We start from the raw sequence: 19,860 nt of genomic DNA, 5'->3' as shown, positions 1-19,860 counted from the left end.
CACAAAGCAAGCGACTTGGAAAAAGCACCCACGTACAGTATGTTTTTAATTTTATCAACAAACACACACATAACTTACATCTGTCACTTTAATTTTTACATACATCGATGGGAACACCATCCCAAAAAGATTATACCCCTACGTTATAGTGAATTAGCATATATTATTGCTATGCTGGAATCAAAATTTAAGTTTACCTCTTTTCATTAATTGCATAATTTTCAATGAACTTTGGGTATAATAGCATAAGCCTACATAAATACAATACATACAAATACAATACAAATAGTTAAAATTTATTTTTGAAGCTAGAAAATATATATTTTTGTGTATTTTGTAAAATCGGCTCGAAACAATGTACATCTTCACACTGAAAATATGTAGCTTTTTTAATCCTAGTCTTGGTTATATTATTACTCAAGTTAATGGCTGTTAACTGTAATTATTATTATTATTATTATTATTAACAGCAACAAGTATTATTTTGTACAAGTTTACACCCATACCCATCAGTACAATTAAGTAACAGGTCATGTAATTACTAGGAGATCTCCGTGTTCCCGTCACATTGCTGGGGGTGCATTTCTCTCCACTACACCTCCTTTCCCCCTCCGTCAGCTCCCGACGCAGCGCAGCGCCGTCACCGCACCGCAGCCAGTCACGTCCAAATACCCAAAGACCCGGGGCTAAAACCACCCGGGTAGGGGCGGGGGCTGTCGCTGTCGACTCGGATACCCTCGCGGAGCCGTTCGTCGTTGTCGTCCCGCGTCAAACATGGCAGACACGGGCGGAGAGACGCGCAGAAGCCGCCGCGGTGCGCGCTAGCAGCAAGCGTTAGCCTAGCGTTAGCATTAGCATCCCGACTGTCAACAACATGGAGGAGGAGGACCCAGCGGCCGATCCTTACCTGCCGTACGACGGGGGAGGCGACACCATCCCGCTGCATGAAATATCAGTCAATAACAGAGGTACGAGCGAATAACCTTTACAAAATAATAATAATAATAATAATAATAATAATAATAATAATCAACGCATTTGAACGAAAGGCCACGCGAGCTTAAAGGACTGACGTGCGTAATAATGAATTGGTCAAGGCTGCTCATGTCATGACTAACCCCCTGTCAGAACAGCCTTTTTCATTGAAACATGCGGATTAAAACATCTTTGCCAATCTCTTATGTGTTTTCTGTTAACACGCAGCATTTGTCCCTTTTTTAATAAAATGCTAAAACACTGACCTAAGGGAAGCCTACAGTGTGGCCTTATGACATTACAATATCCTTCACCAATCTTTCCATTTCCATACAGGCGCAACACACGTCTTGTTGTGGTGTTTTTGCGGTGTTTGGGTGCATCGTGTAAGTTATTGTTTGTTGTCAACTAATTTTGCAATCGAATAATCGCCATTTGGACTATAAAGGTCAGACTTCAAATCAATCCTTGAGTTGACAAAAGGAATAGTTGGTGGATTAATGATTTGTAAAATGCTTGTCACTGGCAGCCCCTGAGCACATGTCTTAAAATGTCACCTTTTTCCAGTTGTCTTGATTGTATTTCACATTTAACCCGTTTATCCAGTGTTTGTCACTGCTGTTATGTTCTCTGCTGCTGCTCCTTCAGGGCTTGTTACTTCATTAGGGTGAACCAGCCGAGACAAAAAGCCCCTGGTGAGTTTGAAGCACATTATGGTCGAAAGGAATCACCTCAAGTGGTTAAGTGTCTTTACTGTTCATGGGTTTTGATGTCCTGTTTGTAGGCAACATTTTGAGGACTTTTGAACCGTACAAAACATGATGTGATGTTATGTTTTGGTTTGTTAAATGTTGAGAGAAAAGTCTTGATTTGTTTTACCTGATTTTCTAGGTATTTTTGTTAGTTGTGTCTTAAGATGTTTGTTGGGAAAAGTAGGGACATTTTATTGAGGCAATATTTACAATGTGCATGGAATTTGCACCGAGCTGTTTGACTGCAAAGCCTATAATACAGATTTGGTTGAATTGGCTATTTTGATTTGTCACTGTGTTGTTAGATTTGTGATATAGGACTGTCCAGGGACGTCGAGATTGTTAGTTTGATCGATAATTATGATTATCACAATGTATACTGAATGTAAAGTGCTTTTATCACGCTGTTTCAAGTAAAATTGTTCTTTCAGAAAGTTTTATAAAGCGGGTCACATATTGAGGAGCGACGGGTAATGTGTTACGAAAACAAAGGAACAAGGACATTTAGAATATTGTTGTTTTGGTCGTGATGTTAAAATCGTTAAATTGGTCGTGATGTTAAAATCGTTAAATCGTTAAATGTTCATTCTCACAATAATCCTTAAACTGACATTTGAAATCGTGACACACCCTAGGCCTGTCACACTCACCCACATTGCAAAGTGCAATGCGGGACAGAAAATACCACAATAATATTGACTTAACCCAAAAGCAGGATAATTCCAGCCGACCTTTATACGAGCTGCAGTAGTAGTAGAATTTGTAGAATTAGTTTCATTATGTGTTATAGCTGTGACTTATTTGACCCTTTGCAGCTCAAATGTTGCAAAGAAAACATACGTACAATACATTGCAATCTACGAAAAATATTGTTCCAGCTTCATTAATGAAAGTGACGGTATTTTCGGGGATATAATGTGCCGTGCTGCTCATTTGCCTTTCATTGTTGGACCTGGCCGCAGTCAGTCTACTTTAAGTAATTGGAATTTGTATATTTATCACGGGAAAAAGCAGAGAGTTAAGTAACAATCTACTATCAGTCGTACATTTGATTCCGTAATAATTTCATTTATTTATATTTGTCTGTTGTCTCACCTTCTGCCTTTTTAATTGATGGCGACATCTGATTACTTGTAAATACATAAAGCTCTGATGATAAGACTTCAGTACATGGCTAAAGCTCCTGTCCCATCAGGCCACACACGGGGTCGTCAGGGTTTGGATCACATGACTGGTCACCTGACACAGAGCCGTCCTGCTGACCCACAGTAATCGGTGGTAAACCTCTGATCTGATTTACTTCCTGTAGAAGAGTCTAGGCCCCACATGAGCTACAGACACATGTAATCTGTGCGAGACATCACCCAGGAAATCTGCTTATTTTAATTGTATTATTTAAAAGTACACTCTGCCGACCCATTTCTAACGATGAAGCTTCACATGACTTGGACTGCAGGATTTTAGTCGTTTAGTCAATTAAACGCTCAATGGTGTTTAAGTCGACCATCATTTCATTTCATTAGTGGACTAAATATTTGTATTGGTTTTATAACATTAGATGGGGATTTGGGAATGATCTGAGGATCTATTATGTCTTTTTACATACCAACATGGTTGATTAATTATTTTATATAGTGCACTTTAGGTCAAATATTTGGTCGGATTATAAAGAGTTTTCAGAGCTTTCGTTCGACTGATTTAAGTTGACCAAAAAGGCCTTGAGTCGATTACAGCGCTACAAATCACATGTTGCCCTGATGAAAAATGTTTTAGCACTTTGAGAGGCTTCGACTAACTGCAGGTACAAAACAAGTTTAATTGAAAGCTAGTTTACCAGGCCAAGTCCTGCTATTATTGCTTTAAATGATAAGATTTGCTGTCATCATAAAACCTCATTTTATCTCATTAAGTTGAGAAATACATGTGTAGTTTAACAAGGCCAAAAACATTACCAAAATCAAAAGTATAGTGTCTAAACCAGATTTGGAGAGACTTATCCATGCGTTTGTCTTCAGTAGATTAGACTGTAACGGCCTGCTCACTGGCCTCTCCAAACGAGCTGTAAAACAGCTGCAGTACATCCAGAACGCTGCTGCTCGGGTCCTGACTAGAACCAGGAAGTATGATCACATTAGTCCTGTTCTCAGGTCTCTGCACTGGCCCCTGTGGCTCAGAGAATAGACTTTAAAGCAGCTCTGCTTGTGAACAAGTCTCTCCATGGCCTAGCACCAAAGTACATCTCGGACATGTTAGTGCCATATGAACCATCTCGCACTCTGAGGACCTCAGGGACCGGCCTCCTGCTGGTGCCAGAGTCAGGACTAAACATGGACCGGCCTCCTGCTGGTGCCAGAGTCAGGACTAAACATGGGGAATCTGCATTTCAGTTTTATGAATTGTGCTCTACAAATAAACATGCCTTTTAAATACAGTGAATATTGCCACTTGAAAGTCCGTTAGCATCAGTGTCTCGTCTCGTCGTCGTAGTGACAGTGTCTGTGGGCCTGGAGTGCGTCCGGCTCGACTCAGAGAAACCAAAGCCCTGCTCAGCTGTGTTGGTCTTTTGTGTTTGAACCATTCGACCGATCATGACGATGCTGTGGTCGTGTACACTTTCTGTTTCTTATTCTTCACTTATGCGGCTGGGAAATCCAATCCAGCTCAAATCATTTGCAGTATTTGCTCTGTGTTCTTAAATCGACAACATCAACACTGTGGCATTGAAAGCAGCTGGTTTGGCGAGAGGATGTCAGACTTTACTTACGTGTGTACATTTTAGTTAATTAAATGGCACTAGAGTGGGAAACATTCTTTGGCTAAAGTTTATTGAAAAAAATCTGCTTCGTCTTTGTTCATGAATCTTAAAAGTCATATTTATTTGATTCTTTAGAAAACAATGAATCATAATTTCAGGAAATATTTTGTGTTGCATTGGATTTTGTTTCGTTTTAATTTGATTCAACCACGTGCATATTATATATTTTGTTTATCTATAAGGATTTAATATAAGCTCTTCTGTTTGTTTAGCCTGTCCTTGCACATACTTCTGTTGCATGTTATCTCCGTGCAAATAAAAAATAAGCTTCAACTTTGATCAACATAAGGAAAATAGTTTTTTAAGTTTAAAAAAAGGAGCCGCTGCAGAGAAATGTATGAATGTTGAAAATATCAGCACATCAATCTCACACCACTGTCTTTTTCATAATGTCACATGGTAAAATACGTCCATTTGTCTTGTGCCGTGGCCAAGGTGGTCTCGGCTCAACCTCCCAGGCTCTGTGCCGACTCCAGTGGGTCAAATAAAGCTCTCGATTGAAAATAAAATGAAAATAAATATGTAGTTTGGGTTGCACTAGGTAGAGAAATGCAAGGACATGATCCCTTGCGTCATCAAACCTGTCGATCTGATTTACGTGGTCACTCGGATCGCTCTGTGCTCCTTCGGGCAGCAGCACATCTCAGTCGATAAAAGAAGAGAACATTTGATAAGACCTAGGAAAATGTCCTTCGCTTTTTACATGAGTCATCCAAAAGGGACAGAGTCAGCGAGACAGACGCTTGTGTTTGACAAGTGGACAAGAAAATACAGCAAGAAAATCTAAGCTCCACACTGACTGAAGAAGCAAGAATGTTACTTAATTTGAATCTAATCTAATGTTTAAATGTATCATCATTCTAAATTGGTCGTCTAGCCAAGTTGTATCTTAGTTTAAATCTTAATTGTATCTTAGTTCATCCTGGTTTAGTCGTCTTAGTTTATACATATAATTGTTTAGGCCTAGTTTGTTTAAAAGTTTGCTTCATTTGTTGCCAAAGTTAACACTTTGAAATCATTTAATTTGAATGCATAATTAAAGCTAGAGAGCTGTCGACCTTAGTCGTTGTGGTTCTCAAAGGGGGGGTCGCGGGGCATGAGCAGGAGGTCAAGGAGCAGGAGCTGGGGGTCGCGAGATGATGTAATGTAATGTTTAATCCTTTTTTTTTTATTTGAAAGTCAGTTTTAGTGAAACTTTGTCAGATAACTCCATAAACATCTATAATAAATCTAGTTCAATTCATTACAGACATCTCATGAATTTTGCTGTCGGTTTCATGGTTATTTTTTGGGGTCCCAGCCCAAAGTTTATGTACAAAAGACTCTGTAGAACCTGTTTGGTCTTGTTTGTTGCTGTGACTTCAGTTCAGTTGACATTTACATGCATTTGTAGCTCGTGGAGTGTCGTTCTGTGGTGTGTTATGGCAGTTTGTATCTGCTGTGTTACAGCCATTAAAACTTGTGGAGTGTCCAGTGGAGGGCGCTCCAGCCATTGCAGGATAGGGACTTTCACATGAAATGAATTCACATGCGTTCTATTCCTTTTCTGATGTCTTCATGTGCTTTTAACTCGTGCTTTGAAGATGGGGAAAACGGGCAGCGGTACGAGCCCAAAGGAAGTCTACTTTTGGAGAATCAGAGTAATCAAAGTAAAGAAATGGAGGTCGCGGATTGTGTCCTGACCCATTATCCAAACATCTTAAACATCACGTTATTACAGTCCTCACTACAGTCTAGCCCCTGCTTTAGTCCACCGAAATTTGTATTAGTTAATTTAGATTACAAGGATTTTGATTGACCTTATTTTTTAGATTTTGGAGTGAGTTTTAATCTTTCTTTTTACCCACTGTTTTCCAGCACTTCTCTGTACAAATAGTTGTTTTTGCGTGAACGTCTGTGCGTTATGGTCGCAGAGAAACTGACAGGTTTTGAAAGCTGTTGCGGGTTTCATGCGCTGCCTTTTTTAGTCAAGTAATCGATCAACAAGTATTGCTTTAGTCAACTACAGCCAAGGAAACGACACAAACTAGACCCTTCTCCTTTCTTTCCCTAGTGTCACTCTCAAACCTCAGCTGTTGTTTTGCTCGTATCAGTTTGTCTCTCTCACTCTCTCTCCCTCTCTCTGCTGACACTGTAAGACACCTTCTCTTCCTCCTTTACCAAACGTCCCGTCTTGTGAAATCATTGCAGTTTCTTTGCATCTGTGTTTGTTAAAGGGAGATTCGAGCTCATGAGCTGCTTGTGTTTTGTGTCTATGATCTGGATTTGTGGGGGGAAAAAACTTTACCTTTCCCTACTTTATAAAACAAATGATGTAAAAACAGAACAACAGAAAGTGTCAAATAATCTTGTCCCATCTGTTCCTGTAATTTGTGTTTAATATATGTTCTTTTTCCTGCTGACAAAATAATTTATGTAAATGTTTATTTCTATGGGAGTGTTAAGTGTGACGTCACGGGTCCAAATGTTCAGAGTTCCAGTTTGTCTGAGTCTCCTGATTATTTAAAGACTTAGGGAACAGAAACGGTAAATCACTATAAATAATATCAGTGGATTTAACTTGTGTATTTTAGATTTGTTAAAAAAAAAAAAAAAAAATCAGGCTCAGATTTTAAAGGGAAAATGATTTGATAATTTATGTCTAAAAATGCAGATTTAAAACCCTGGAGCGGGCAAAAATCACCAAACTGCCATAGTAAGAAATAAGAAAGATGACATAATTGCTTAACAACCCCAAATCTTTACAAATATTTTTCTTTTTAAGTATTATTGTTAGATATATAATAAATTGGAGCACAAATTTGACCACAGAAGCATGAAAATTGACAGACAATAAACTGTTAAAACTAATACAAGATTCACAGTGTCAGCAGCAGGTTTTATCTATATTTATACAGAATAAGAAGATATTTGTTCGCAAACGACATAAAATCAATTGCAGCCTTTTGTGCATGATTCAGTTTCTGTTTTCGCCGCCTGATCTGAGACGTAGTTGATGTTAAACTGTTGTAGGGACTCAACACAGAACAAAAACTAAACCAGGACGTATTAATGAGATCCTTTTGCGTGTGTCGTGTCCAGGGTCTAACTACGTCATGTCGAACGGGGGCGGGGCCAGCACCACCACCCACCTGCTGGACTTCCTGGAGGAGCCGATCCCCGGAGTGGGAACGTACGACGACTTCCACACCATCGACTGGGTCCGCGAGAAATGCAAGGACCGAGAGCGCCACCGCAAGGTCAGTCGCCGTGGTTACGTGACATGTAACCTGCTTTTGAACTTCGAAAATAGCACAACAAATGCTCTCATGTCATTTTGAACAGTATTTTTTTTTGCCTTTACTCAATATTTATATCTGTAGACTGAATTGTTTTATTTGGACTTTAACCTGTTCACATCCACCCGCCCGATTACCATACTTCAAAAGTTCTAGTACGTCATAACTTTTATTTTCGTGGTCAATACCAGCAAGTTATACATCATTTTAAAGATTATTTTCTCAACAAAACAAATATGTCATTGATTTACATTGAATAATACGCCCCAAGAAGCAATTACCAATAGTTTGTCATAAAGTCTCAACTTTTCATCAAAATGTTTTACCTGTTTTGCGAATTATGACGGCCTCATCAACGTTCAATCCTTCAGTAAGTGGACTTGTTCTGTCCGCAATAATCCACAGAAAAACAATATCCACTTGTATTTTTCCTGAAGTTATCCGATTTCGAGATATTGTCAAGTAAACAAAGTTTTCTTCTGTGAAAATATTCACGATGAACGCTCGTCCGGCGCATTTCTCCGTCCATAACAAATTACCTTTTTGACTTATAAGATGGTGTTTGGCATCGATCTTTTCTTCAGACTGTTAGCTACAGAATGAGACCACCCACAATTTTTTCTGTCGACGGGTTTGTTTTTTACAGCCTCCGCAAAAAAAAATGCGGCGCTTCTGACGCACGCGGTCTTCTTTGTTTACACCCAGATAGCGCGTGCTTAAGATGACGTAGAACACTTGACATATTATTCTAGCCAATAAAAATAGCTTTCTTCTTCACACAGAATCGTCTGTATTCACATGCGTAAAGACGGTCAAGAGCCAGACTTTTCGGCAGGAGGCGACTAGATTTTACGCATCACGTTTTCTCATTTTATTAGCCTTTTGGACGCGCATTTTGTTAGACATATGAATTATTATATCAATACAAAAATAAAAATAGATATATTTTTTACCTCTATATGGGAAATTCATGGGTAAAATCATATTTTCGAATACATTGTTTTTAGCAGTTATAATAGGTATTAGTTGTCTACAAAACATCAAAATGTATGTTTTATGATCATAGAGGAGCTAAAATTTTAATAACAGTTTGGCACAGTTGGCACATATTTGGATTACTAGTTCCGAATATACTTTTTGACACAAAAAGGTCAACAGCACCAAAATGCCTGTTCCTAGAGATCTGAAACTTTACACAGTTGTTGTCAACAAGATAAACATCATGTACAGTGAACAGCATATGCACACAATGAAGTATGTCATGCTCAGGACTTTTACAATATTCAGGCGAGACTAAAAAAATGATGTATTTTGTATGTTTGGGCTTCTGTAGTGTGAGTTGACAGTGTTCATGTGCACATCTGCAGAAACTAGAAGACCTAAGCTTTCTAACGATGCATCACACTCACATGTGGAACGTAAGATCCTCTTTTAATAAGCAATGGCATTTGGGTCCAACCATTGTGCACAGGGCCAAATAGGTGGATGTGAACAGGTTAAGGGTTTACCGTATTTTCCGGACTATAAGTCGCACCGGAGTATAAGTAGCAGCCAAAAAATGCATAAAAGAGAAGGAAAAAAAACATCTCGCACTGGAGTATGAAATGCGGTTGCAAGTGTGAAAATAACATAATATCTCATAAGTCGCTCCGGAGTATAAGTATATAAGTATAAATATAAATATAAGTCGCACCCCGGCCAAAACTATGAAAAAAGGTGCGACTTATAGTCCGGAAAATACGGTATATGGAAAAACAGAAAAAAGGAGATGTGGATTGAGCTAACTGAAGATTTGGGAGTGAATCATGTGTTTATCTGCCTGTTTCCATGTAAATAGAGTTTCCTAGTACTTTTCTGTTGTTGTTTTTACATAATCTCCTGTGCGGTTGTGGTCTTGTGAGAGCAGGAGAGCAGAGCGGGTCAGATCACAGAGATACAGAAATGTTTTGAGAGTTTAAGTCCGGGAATTTCTTTTGTCGACAACAGACCCAATATTTACACAATTTTAACTCCGGCAAAATGTTTACGTAGAACCATAGATAAAGCAACTGTGAAGGAATGTGTTAGTAATTGAGATGGAAAAGAGTTTCAATCCAGGTATACAGAATTAAAATATGAAATGTGGTCCCTATAATGAATAAATTAAGAAGAAATGTGAAAAGCTGTGCAAAGTTTATTGTGAAATGAAGGAAAGACTGTTCCATATTTCTTTCAAACAACTTATTAAAGTGACACTTAAGCACGTTTGTTTTCAATTTGACTGTCCATTCAGGCACGTTTTAGCACGCCTTTTGATATATTGTTAAGAATAATCTGATCGTTGTTATGAAATATTGGGACATCCATTTTTTGTCACGATTTCCCAGCTCTAGTTAATCATTTAAAACTCTTCTTGCTGCACAGGTTTTGTTGTGAACACTTTTCCAGGAGCAGATATTACTCCCCTGTCCAAATATTGACTTTAGTCTTTAGTGCTGCTTCAAAGGAACGTTATCTCTGAGAATTTTAATGTTGGTTGATTCAAAACGTGTCAACGACCTGGTCCCACTGACAAACTGTAAGTGTCTTTGTCGACATAAGTAAAGGAACATGCACAGAAGCTACAGGACAATATAAATCTGTCTTTAGATCGATTGTGGATGGATAAATATTAAATTCAGGGAACACGCAAAAAGCTATGTCAAAGTGCTAGAACATAAAAACATATGCAATAAAACCACACGTGAATCGAGCACACGTCATTTATTAAGAATGACCTTAAACAGAACCTTAAACAGCCTTCAGTGTGAATAATAAAGAGAAGTCCTTTGCTCAGAATGATTTGAGCATAATACCGTATTTTCTGGACAATAAGTCGCACTGGAGTATAAGTCGCACCAGCCAAAAAATGCATAATAGAGAAGAAGTCGCACTGGAGTATGAAATGAGATTGCAAGTGTGAAAATAACAAATAATATCACATATAAGTCGCTCCGGAGTATAAGTATATAAGTATAGATATAAGTATAAGTCGCACCCCGGACAAAACTATATAGTCCGGAAAATACTGTAATTACTTGATCAAAGAGTTGGAGAAGTTCATAGTTTCTCGGTTTCATAGTTTTGGCCGGGTTTTATACTCCAGTGCAACCTCTACATGTTTTTTTTTTCTTCTCTATTATGCATTTTTGGGCTGGTGCGACTTATTGTCCAGAAAATACGGTATTATGCTCAAATCATTCTGAGCAAAGGACTTCTCTTTATTATTCACACTGAAGGCTGTTTAAGGTGACGTTATCATAAAGTCAGATGTAATTACAACACAATTAGTGAATGTGTGAATGTTGTTGTTTCGTTCTCAGATCAACAGTAAGAAGAAGGAGTCGGCGTGGGAGTTCACCAAGAGTCTGTACGACGCGTGGTCCGGATGGCTCGTGGTGACGCTCACCGGTCTGGCCTCGGGTAAATGAATGAAAATACTCATTAAGTGATAACAATAAAGTCTTAGATAAAGTCTTCCTGCCGCAGAGCCTCACATGAGTCACCGGGGGGATTTTAATCTGGTTTAGCTCCAGTTTGTCTCTCAATTTCTCCATTTAAACGCTTGTGAATGATCATTGTGCAGCTAAAGACACACATTTCACAGTCGGTCAAAAACAGTTTTCTACATTCGTTCTTTTGTTTTGTTTTCTCAACATTTTGATAATAATTAGCAATAGAATCACTTCGTAAAGCAAAAATAAGTTGAAGTTCTTGTTCTAAAGCGCTTGAAAGAATGTACCGTAATTGTCTTTTTACCTTTTATATCTGACTTTTCTCTTTTTTTCCATTTTTGAACAAGAACAAATACAAACACAAAACAAGAGAGATAACACAAAGCAAAAAAAGTGTTGGAAATGAATCATCTAGAAAATGTCTCTTGACCTGAACCAGAGTGACAGTGAGTTATATACAGTGACAGTGATACAGTGTCTGTTCAGTGCGTCAGCCATTTCTTTGGGATTTTAACTTGTATCCATCTTTTGTTTACATTGCAGAGGCTTATGTCCTAGATACATAATTATTTTTTTAAACTCAAATGGGATGTTGTAAATAATTGAGATTTTCAACAGTAAATAATAGTATTTTCTTTATGTTATGTGGTCTTAAACTAGTTCTGATAAAACTCGATTAGTCAAAAACTGTTCAGGAAAAATCCAATTTATCCTGTTTATGTGATTGGAAAAAGAAAAAAAAAAACAACTTGTATTTATTTATTATTCATGCAATCGTTATTTGCTCAAGTGAATGTGTAGTTTTGATAATAATTTAGTATCCGATACTTTGACGACCGTATCCCAGACACAGGTATTTCTCTGATGTCTGTTCTCATCTCCTCTGTTCCCTCTCTTCTCTCTCTCCTCCTCAGGCGCTCTGGCCGGCCTGATCGACATCGCCGCAGACTGGTTGAACGACATAAAGGAGGGCGTGTGCCTCAGTGCCATGTGGTTTAACCATGAGCAGTGCTGCTGGACGTCCAACGAGACGACCTTCGCCGAGCGGGACAAGTGTCCACAGTGGAAGAGCTGGGCCGAGCTCATCCTGGGACAGGCCGAGGTGCGGTGACACTTTAAGGCCTTTTTGCACTGTTCTGCAGGGAAAATGAGCAACAGCAGTTTGGATTTAGAGAAGGTGGTTTAAGGAGTGGACAGTGTAAACAACCTCTGCTTGCAATTACCGTATTTTCCGTACTATAAGGCGCACTGTCATATATAAGGCACCGGACTATAAGGCGCACAAAGCTTTGACTCGAACGTTCCACTGTATATCATTCGTTATTGCTAAAGAAAAAGGGCCTTCAATTTAAAAAAAACAAGTACGCTTTTCTTTTACGGACAATCCTTATTTACACATGTGTTTTTTACAGTAGAATAATTTTCCCAGTTTTTTCTTGTCAATGTGACTGTCTTGATGTAACGCTTGACAGCTGTTTCACGTCTCTTCCTGCAGGGCCCGGGCTCCTACATCATGAACTACTTCATGTACATCTACTGGGCGCTGTCCTTCGCCTTTCTGGCCGTCTGCCTGGTCAAAGTGTTTGCCCCTTACGCCTGCGGCTCCGGGATCCCTGAGGTGAGAACTGCCACTGTCCTCAGATCTCCATCTTACCCACAATTACCCACGATCTTGCCTTACCCGTGAGTAAGTCTGCTGGCAAAACACTAATACCATACTCGCTTGTAACACAGATTAGACGAGCTTGTCCTTTTACGATGACATGACAATCGTAACATCATTATATTCTTGGGACTTGTGTGGCTTTTTATTCCTATTCATTTGTCAAGCAACAGTTTTAAACATTAATGAACTGCGCTGCCTTTGTTTTGCCTCTGCTCTGCATCGTTTCTGCAGACACTCGAAAACCTGTGCGTGAATTAGTTGTAAATTGGTTTCATTGAGCGCTTTCTCGGTGAGTCTGTGGTTTGTCTTGAAAGGCTTGAAGTGGCTCGGGGTTTAAACTCGGCAGGAGGCGCAGAGATGTGGGCGCGGCGCTGCCAAGGAAACATGTCGAAGTGTCCGACCTAAGCTTTAAAACCATTTCCGTTTGTTGCCATGACCACACAAGTCTTTCGGTTACGTAAAAGAATGAAAAGCTGAGGTGAATCTAGTGTTGCAATCAGCGTGTCTGGATTGACCGTTGATCAACATTTACCGTATTTTGTGTGAAAATATCAAATAATATCACGTATAAGTCGCTCCGGAGTATAAGTATATAAGTATAAATATAAGTATAAGTCGCAAAACTATGAAAAAAGGTGCGACTTATAGTCCTGAAAATACGGTATATGAATTGTTTATGATTTTAAGTTAAAATTTTCTGTCATTAAGAGCCGATTGGCAAAGGTGAATTGTTTTACCATGAATGTAAATTAAGTACACTATTAAACTTCAACAATTAAGTGGAATAATTGTGTTGGGATGTGCTAAAATATCGATATATTGCGATACTGAATTTGGTGGCGCACTTATTGATGTTGTGAGCTGCTGTATCGATAAAGTGCGTCAGTATTTTTTCTATATTTTACTTGGCAAAACAAAAATATGCGTTGAATGTGTTGCTTGTTTACAGAAAGAACATATTCACAATTTTTTTTCACGATTAAAATGTATGTTATTCATATCGGGTTGGTGCAGGTCACGCTTTAACAAAGAAATACTGTTGAGGACATGTAAGTTGTTCTTAAAAATAGTGATTTATCACAGAATATAACATGCGATTTAACGATTGTTGCCAAATAGTGACATGATCGTATTGTGAGCGACCCTGTGATTCTTTGTCTACTATTTTAAAAATCGTCTCTCATAATATCAAACTACAAACAGACTATAACTTCACACCATTTGCTCGGAAAATTATTGCAAAGACGGCACCATTATTAATAAAGAATGACATATATTGAACAATATATTGAACATTTTAACATATTTGAAGGTTAAACTAGTTGAATTGAATGAAAAAAGCTTGTCGACTCATCAAATAATTGTTAATTGCAGCCTTATACACTACTGTATTTTAGTGTTTTGCTATCAAACTTACAATTCACATTACACAAAACAATTATACAGCTAGAATACAAAAAGAAAATGCATCTTGTCTGTCTCAATCAATACCACACTGTCTGATGAACGCAGCAAAATCACACAAAAACTGAGTTGGAAACGATGTGTATTTCCCTTTTTGCAGATTAAGACCATCCTGAGCGGGTTCATTATCCGAGGTTACCTGGGGAAGTGGACGTTGATGATTAAAACCGTCACTCTGGTTCTGGCCGTGGCGTCGGGACTCAGTTTGGGGAAAGAGGGCCCCCTGGTGCACGTGGCCTGCTGCTGCGGGAACATCTTCTCCTATCTCTTCCCCAAATACAGCAAGAACGAGGCCAAGAAACGAGAGGTGAGGGCCGCAGTGTGAAGGAAAAATGGTTGAGTAATATGAATGTGAATGTGGTTTTCTGAGGTGCGTTTGATTGGCTCTGCAGGTTCTCTCGGCGGCCTCAGCTGCAGGCGTGTCGGTGGCGTTTGGAGCGCCCATCGGAGGAGTCCTCTTCAGTCTGGAGGAGGTACAAACCAGCACTAACTGAATGCATGATTTTGTTTTTGCTTGTTGAGGTTAAGAACAGCACAAAATATTTTAAAAACAAGAGGTTTTGTTGAACTTGTCGCACAGGAAAATCTGTACTTTTGATTCATGTCTTCATATCGTACGCACCGTCTTATTTTTCCTTCTTCCCATCATTTTATTACTATTCTTTCCTTCATAAAATGTGATGTTTAGCTTTTTGAAAATGGACAAAACTGAACTACTTTTCCCCCAGAGAGGAAACTGTAAACAAAGTACTCTGCTAAAAATGAGATTGCCGTTTGCATCCATCTAAGTATCTAAGTATTTATCTCTTGTAAACCCGGAAGTAAAAGCGCTCTGACTGTGCTTTGGTGGTTTGCTGTTTAAAAGACGTGTCTAAAGCAGTGCACACGCCTGAAAATGAAGCTACGTGAATATCAAAGTGTTTGTGAATGCTCGGGATGAGTTTTAACGTAAATACAAACATATCAGGTACACCAGCTTCGATACTTTTTGATTATTTTCTACCAAATAGCGATATATACTTCTTGTTTACAACTACTCCATCAGCACCTTTTCACTTGTTCTCTTTCCTCAGGTGAGTTACTACTTCCCCCTGAAGACGCTGTGGCGCTCCTTCTTCGCGGCCCTGGTCGCCGCCTTCGTGCTGCGCTCCATAAACCCGTTTGGGAACAGCCGCCTGGTGCTGTTCTACGTGGAGTACCACACGCCCTGGTACCTGTTCGAGCTCCTGCCCTTCATCCTGCTCGGGGTCTTCGGGGGGCTCTGGGGTGCCTTCTTCATCCGAGCCAACATCGCCTGGTGCAGACGCCGCAAGTCCACCAGATTTGGTACGTCACGTTTGACTTTAAACGTTTGTTTCCTGTTCTACATGTTTCCACACTGAAGAGAGCCATAATGAAACACTTCGGTTCACATTTAGTTTAGTACAGCGTTCTCGCTGAGGGGTTTTGAGCATGGCGGGTCGGTTTGTCCCACCGCCATCCTTCAACCTCAGCCCAGCGAGAACACTGTAGTATAGAAAAACATTTGTGTGGTGTTTATATAGAGCCCATGTTTTCTGAAAGCAGCTGTAACACAAGGTTAAAGGTCATATGAAAACACTTTTATGCATAACGTTATTTAGGACTGACAAGAAGATACTACTTGATGTGTTTACTTGACAGAGACTGACAGTGAGTCTAATTAGCTTTAAAATTAGCATGTAGAGTGTAGAACATTTAAATACTTCAGAAAGTGTGGATAGGAAAACGTTTATTTGATTTTTCTTACATTCTATTTCCATTTGTAGTGGAGTGAACGTCTTCCCAGTGATGACAGAGGCGATCGTCTTTGTTGTAACCTGCGGGTTACCGTTTATTATTGAACGGCTGCAACGCAGCACCGAACTTAGTTTCGTACCCTTTTTTTTTATTAGTCAAGATGGCGGACGACACACATTTCACATCCGGGTTTTTACTCTTCAAAATAAGATGTAGCGGTATTTCAAAATAAATGTAACATAAATAATAAATTGCACTATGCCATTTTCGGAACTCACAAATTAATGCATAGACACATAAATAGTTACAACATTCTCCCGCCCGATGAACAACTGTTCATCACCATTGGATCATATTACATCAACATATTTCAAGATTATACAATAACTGAACAGGCCTTCTCAACAAACTACCTGTAGAAGTGCGAATGATACATGAACGAATTAGACCATCCCTGCCTGGAAAAACCTCTGTAATTCTACCCATTTTCCAGGTCTGTCTTGGCATGTTATCCTCCCCTATCAGTACAATATCATCTACTTTGATCGCAGTAGGTGTAGGAGTCTGACATTTGTGAGCTGATTTCAAGTCCATCAAATAGTCTCTGCGCCAGCTGTTCCAAAAGCTGGTCAAAAGTCTCTGCCGGTATTTCCACCTTCGACCCAGTTCCTCACGGTTTGCAGTGACCGGAACAGGTGAAGGCACAGTCTTTGGTGGTAGTGATGTTAAGCGTTTACCAACCAGGAAGTGAGATGGGGTAAGTGGCTGTGGCTCTGAAGCCTCACTGTGTACATACGACAGAGGTCTGGAATTCAACACTGCCTCAACTTCAGTGAGAATAGTAGTTAGTTCTTCAAAGTTTAATGAAGATTTCCCCAGTACCTTCTTCAAACACGTTTTTACAGATCTCACAAGCCTCTCCCAAAACCCCCCCCACCAAGCTGCTCTCTCAGCAATGAATTTCCATGTGATTCCTTTGTCACTAAAGAACTCTGTAAGCTCTGACTCTTTAATGGTTTGCCATAGTTCTTTCAAGTCCTTGTCTGCTCTTTTGAATGTCTTAGCATTATCAGAGTAAATTGTCTTACATAGTCCTCGTCTTGCAATAAATCGTTTTAATGCTAAGAGAAAATTTTCAGTTGTCTGATCTGATACCAACTCCAAATGCACAGCTCTAGTTACTGCACATGTAAACAGAGCGATGTATGCCTTTGTGGGCTGTCCCTTAGTTTTTACATACAAGGGTCCTGCAAAATCTACCCCTGTAACTTCAAATGGAGGGGACTCAGTCACTCTGTCTCTTGGTAAAGGAGCAGTAATCTGCTGTGTCGCCTTTACCTTTAGTTTTCTGCAAATGTAACAACCTGCAACACTGCGTTTTACAAGCTGTCTCCCTCTCAAAACCCAATAATGTTCTCTGATTTGAATCAAAGTGTCTCTTACACCAGAATGCAGTACCTTTTCATGACATGACTGAACCAGTAACTCAGAATATTTGTGATTTGTAGGTAATACCCAGGGGTGTTGCTCTCTGAAACTGAAATCAGAGTTTTGTAATCTTCCCCCAACACACAATAGACCGTTTTCATCCAAGAAAGGTTTTAAATCTTTGATTTTAGAGTCTCTCTTCACATTTTGTTTTGACTTTAGCTGGGATATTTCAGGATGAAAACAACTCTCTTGTGTAACTTTTACCCAGTGAATTTCTGCTGCAGTTAGCTCTTCTGCAGTTAACTCTCCCCGACACTTCTGATTGGACCGTGCATTAGTTACAAACCGTTTGACCCATGCAGTTATTCTTAACACAGTCTTAAGTCTACTGTACCTTTCCAAATTCAACAGAGGTTCAGTTTGTTCAGTGCTGGTGAGTTGTACAACAGTCTGATGCTTTGATTTCAGTTCAGTGTTTACCTCCTTTAACACATAGTTTTCATCAACATTTGTTTTCCCTTCAGCTGTAGACAATGAAGTGGGTCCACTCCACCACAACTGATTACCAATAAGGTTCTGCGCATGCTGACCTCGTGTGGGCAAGTCAGCAGGGTTCATTTTGCCAGCACAGTGGGACCACAACTCCGGATTTGTGAGTCCTTGTATTTCAGTCACTCTGTTAGCCACAAAGGGCTTCCACCGCTGGGCTGTGCTGCAGATCCAGTGGAGAGTGATCATTGAGTCCGTCCACATGTTTAGCTGGTTCCTCTCCAAGTTCAGTGGTTTGAGAAGACTATGTCCTAGTCTCGCTCCAACAAGTGCTCCCATCAGCTCCAAACGAGGCAAAGTCATTTTCTTTAGTGGTGCAACTCGTGACTTTGAGGCCACAAAACTAGTAACAGTCTCTCCTAGTTTGTCTTGTCCTTGTAGATATGCCACAGCACTGTAAGCCTTTTCACTTGCATCACAGTAGACATGCAACTTTACAGCGTGTGAGTCTGGCTGGATCTCAATGTAGTACCACCTGGGAATGGCCACCAGGTGGAGCAGTGGTAACTCTGCACACCACTGTTCCCATTTTTCAGTCAAATCAGTGGGTAATGGCTCATCCCAACCAAGCCCTCTCTCCCACATCTCTTGAAAGAGGCACTTGACTCTCACAGTAAACGGAGTGAGAAACCCAATAGGGTCAAATATGCGGGCTGATGTCTGTAGTACACCTCTCTTTGTGTTTTCTTTGTCTTTTAAAATGTTCATTAGTCCCTTTTGATCAAACACAAAATCGTCCTTCTCTGGTCTCCACACAAGCCCAAGCACCTTGAGCACATTTCCACAGAATTCTGCATCTCCAGTGTCCTCTACACCTTTTTCTTCCCACAATGCTCTCAGATCAGGTGAGTTGGTTACCCATTTGCACAGGTTCATGCCTGCCTCAGAGAGAATGTTCTTTGCTGCTGTTGTTACATGTAGAGCCTCCTGCACATCTGGAGAGCTTGAAATAAAGTCATCCACATACAAAGAGTCACTTAGTGTCTGTACTGCCTTTGGTTGTTCTGCTTTGTATTGTTCGAGATGTTTTCTTATTGTGGCAGCGAGCAAAAATGGACTGGGAGACACTCCAAATACAACTCTGTTCATTCTCAGAACACGTACCTCCTCGTTACAGTCTTTGGTTGGAGGTCCGTGTAGCCACAGGAACCTAACAGCATCCTTGTCCCTTTCCGCAAGAGAGATCTGGAGAAAGGCTTTGGTTATATCTGCAGTGAAGGCTATCTTGTGCAGTCTGAACTGAATTAGTACATCCAGCAGATTTGGGTTTAGGTTAGGTCTAGTGTATAAACAGTCATTGAGTGATGGGCAACCTTCCTCATGTGATGATGCATCAAATACCACTCTAAGTTTCGTTGTGGTCTTGTCTTCTCGTACAACAGCGTGATGTGGCATGTAGTATTTCACTGTCTCTTGGTTCTCTGCCACTGTTGTGTCCTCTATAACATCCTCACAAATACCTTGCTGCAGATAGTCCTGTATAACATTGTTGTACCTGGCATACAGGGTTACATCAGTGTTCAGTTTTTTCAAAAGGCTCTCAAAACGCCTCTTTGCTACCCTGAAATTATCTGGAAGTTGCGCCTTATCTGATTGCCATGGCAACTCAACTTGGTAGCGACCATTTTCAAACGTGATTGTCCTTTCAAAGTCACGTAGGACTTCTGAGTCCTCTGGGCTCTCCGTCTGCTTGTTTACT

At 39.9% G+C, this 19,860-nt stretch overlaps 1 protein-coding gene across 8 annotated transcripts in view; it reads left to right on the top strand.

Moving 5' to 3' along the window:
• The window catches only part of clcn3 (chloride channel 3), a 47,021-nt gene that overhangs the window by 12,913 nt on the left and 14,248 nt on the right, over positions 1 to 19,860 (top strand). For 6 of the 8 annotated variants that reach the window (XM_072459116.1, XM_072459115.1, XM_072459120.1 and 3 more), the window contains 7 exons: positions 7,624 to 7,781; positions 11,162 to 11,261; positions 12,208 to 12,395; positions 12,789 to 12,911; positions 14,524 to 14,730; positions 14,816 to 14,896; positions 15,497 to 15,749. In XM_072459116.1, coding sequence (XP_072315217.1) covers positions 7,624 to 7,781; positions 11,162 to 11,261; positions 12,208 to 12,395; positions 12,789 to 12,911; positions 14,524 to 14,730; positions 14,816 to 14,896; positions 15,497 to 15,749 — 1,110 coding nt within the window. Of the gene's footprint in view, positions 1 to 706; positions 969 to 7,623; positions 7,782 to 11,161; positions 11,262 to 12,207; positions 12,396 to 12,788; positions 12,912 to 14,523; positions 14,731 to 14,815; positions 14,897 to 15,496; positions 15,750 to 19,860 lie in introns of those variants that run through there. The other 2 variants (XM_072459117.1, XM_072459122.1) reach the window with 2 other exon arrangements.

Source organism: Eucyclogobius newberryi, unplaced genomic scaffold (assembly GCF_026437365.1).
Source record: "Eucyclogobius newberryi isolate DKJ021-1_F unplaced genomic scaffold, fEucNew1.0.hap1 SCAF_22, whole genome shotgun sequence".
Lineage (NCBI taxonomy): Eukaryota > Metazoa > Chordata > Actinopteri > Gobiiformes > Gobiidae > Eucyclogobius > Eucyclogobius newberryi.
The sequence above is the reverse complement of the archived record's forward strand: the minus strand, read 5'-3'. Positions and strand labels throughout refer to the sequence as shown.